The 2,918-nt window shown below is 36.6% G+C and overlaps 1 protein-coding gene across 1 annotated transcript; it reads right to left on the bottom strand.

Annotated features, from left to right (window-relative positions):
• Window positions 1-39: 39 nt before the first annotated feature.
• On the bottom strand, window positions 40-2,902 carry LOC124894756 (DNA repair protein RAD50-like). Its single transcript, XM_047405299.1, has 4 exons — window positions 2,032-2,902; window positions 1,292-1,406; window positions 973-1,102; window positions 40-878 (listed from the first exon to the last, which is right to left on the bottom strand). The coding sequence occupies exons 1-4, from the start codon at window positions 2,093-2,095 to the stop codon at window positions 618-620; spliced, it is 570 nt and encodes a 189-aa protein (XP_047261255.1). The 5' UTR covers window positions 2,096-2,902; the 3' UTR covers window positions 40-617.
• Between the last annotated feature and the right edge of the window lie 16 nt (window positions 2,903-2,918).

Raw genomic sequence — 2,918 nt, 5'->3', positions numbered from 1 at the left:
AAATCATGCCGGTGAGAAATATATATAATATCATGAAGAAAGCATGCAAAACATCACAACAGAAATCAGTGAAATCAGCATAAAAGGATGTCAAAGATCATCTTATATATTGTGAACCTAAACTCCAAGTCAAGATCTACCCCAAATATATTTTTGATAACCGAGGAATCCATGAGAGCTAGTTGTGCATGGTTTGGAACTTGGTAAGATCTACAACTAATATATATATATAAGCATATTTGTCTTCCAAATAAAGAACATAGACAATATGTTGGCCAATTTTGGTATCAAGATACTAAAGGATGATGGACATCTTTCAACACCTATTGATGTATGTAATTCGGATAAGATACTATAGCATGATGGACATCCTCCATCACCTATTGTTCATGCACTGAGGTGTGTAATTCGGAATTTGTCACAGAAGATATCTCCTTAGGAGCAGACACATCCATTTTGCTGAGTCCTAACTTAGCATCTCTACTGAGAGGAGAGGGACCAGAAAACAATAAGAGGAGGATGAAATTATGCAGAAAATGGTGGGAAGAAGGCCAAAATGGTGGAGGGTGGGTCAAACAAGTCATTACTTAAGAAGTCATAGTAAAACTTTGACTATACTAATAAAACCCCAGTGCTAGATTATAATATATAACAGGATCTGAAGTTACATCATCAAGAGCCTGATTTTTTTGTTCCAATTCTTCATTTAGCTCATTTAAATTCTTCTCTGCTTGAGGTATTGACTCTTTTCCAAGTTTGACATACTCTTCATAAACCAAACGAAGCTTGTCAATTTGTTGGAAACGAGAATCAGCATTTGAAGACTCCATAGCCAATACTTTAATGTGCTCAGCAGAGCTTGCTGCTTTTACTCGTTGCTGCAGTGACAAACCAAAAAAAGAGTCAGGAAAGTAGTAGTCAGAAGATGGCCCTCCAACAGAAAGAATAACAAATAGAAAATAAAAGCACAACCTTCTTAACAAATTCATCCTCCTCTTCAGCAGAGAAAGGACGCTCACAGCAAGGGCAAATATGATGAGCACGGGCAACTCTTTCAAATGGATCAAACATTTGCCGCATACCATCGGCGATGTTGAACTTGCTGCATATCATCACATGAAATTTGAAAACACAACAACATTCACCTAAGCATAACATGTTTCAAAAATAAAAAATCAAAAAGAGTTTCTCGTGAAGAAAAATATAAAACATTATCTTTCAATATGTCGTTATTTTAGCAAAAAGTGAAATAACAGAAGACTTAATAGGAAATGGGCCCATTTTGACCAACCTTTTCTGGACATCCCTTTTCTCTTTGACTGAGTCCATAATTTTGGGATAGGACTCTATACCAGCAAATTCCTGGTCCAGCAACTGGAGCTTTGATTCCAGAAATCTCTTTCTTGCTGCAGTGAAGTAATTGAAAGATCTACATAAGGCCTCTACATAAAGGTTCATCACCACAAAGATTAATGGAAACGAAAGAGCCCAAGAGCAGATACTTAATAAGAGATTAATTAACTTGCATGAAATACAGGAGGAGGAGAAGAAAAACCCTCAATACTGCTATTTTGCTATGTTAACAAACCCTTATGTCCAGCTATATCCTGGTTAAGAGAATTATCTTTGAGGGACTTACCAAAATTGCAGTACAAAGTTCAACTCCGGTATCACTATTTTATATTTTTAAACATGACTCAAATACAGATTTTGAATAAATGACTAACATGACTGCTATTGTTTTCACAAGTCAGAAATGGAAAGACAGTTACTAACATGACTGCTATTGTTTTCACAAGTCAGAAATGGAAAGACTGTTAAAGCTCAACTAGTTCTTCATGAAGATTTTCTTAATCTCTGCGTCAATTAGTATTAACCAGATTACCCAATTCAGATTGAATCTGATAGAGGACATTATTTAAACTTAACCAAGTTGTAACAGGGGAATTTACCACAGAAGCTTCTGAACCATCACTACGAAAACACATTTTTTCATGAATCATATTAGAGAAGCACGGAGATGAATCTTACAGTCCATGTCCTTGTGATATTTGGTCATGTTATGATTAACTTCCTCTATTTTCATCTGCAACATATTGACCTCCTTCTCAGCTTCCCGGGCTTTGACACTCAAGTCATCAACCTCTCTCTGCAGAGCCCTGTGCTAGGAAGGTACAGCTTAAAAAGAATATAAAAGAAAAACATAAAGATGCACGGAGAAACATAGAAGAAAAGAACAGAGATACAAAGACACAAGCGTAAGATATACTGATCATTGTATAGTGAGAGGAACGATGGTGATTGCCATATCCAGAGGAAACACAGATTAACGAGTCAATTGTAAACCAAGCAGGGCCATTTTCTCAGTAGAATAAAGAATTCGAGAATAGCCCCTTATTCCTTTTCCTTTATGGTGCACCCATGACTGTAATTGTGATTTGTGATAATTGTGATGCGTGCTCACTCATTTTATCAGTAGAATAAAGAATTAGGGAACGTAGAGGTGTACCCATGATTGTAATTGCGCCTATGCAAACTAAAATTGATTTTTGATCTGATCTCCGTCCCATTATTAAATGGTTTAATTTTATTCTTTATTTTTTATTTTTAAGTACTAGATTTTGAGGGTGTTTGGATTAGCTTATTTTAAGTGATTTTGGCTTTTAAGCTGTTTTTTTTTACCTTTTTGTGGTTTTTGGTAAAGTTCTACAGAGTGGCAGTTTGACCGGCTATGTTGTATGGAGCGGAGTGTTGGCCAGTCAAGACCTCCCACATCCAAAGTTGAAGGTGGTGGAGATGAGGATGTTGTGATGGATGCGTGGACTTACTAGGAGAGATAGGGTTAGGAATGAGAGTATTAGAGATAAGGTTGGAGTGGCTTCGGTGGAAGACAAGATGCGGAAAGTGAGGTTGAGATG

Source organism: Capsicum annuum, unplaced genomic scaffold (assembly GCF_002878395.1).
Source record: "Capsicum annuum cultivar UCD-10X-F1 unplaced genomic scaffold, UCD10Xv1.1 ctg77230, whole genome shotgun sequence".
NCBI lineage: Eukaryota > Viridiplantae > Streptophyta > Magnoliopsida > Solanales > Solanaceae > Capsicum > Capsicum annuum.
Note: the sequence above shows the minus strand (reverse complement) of the source record. Positions and strands in the feature narration are given on the sequence as shown.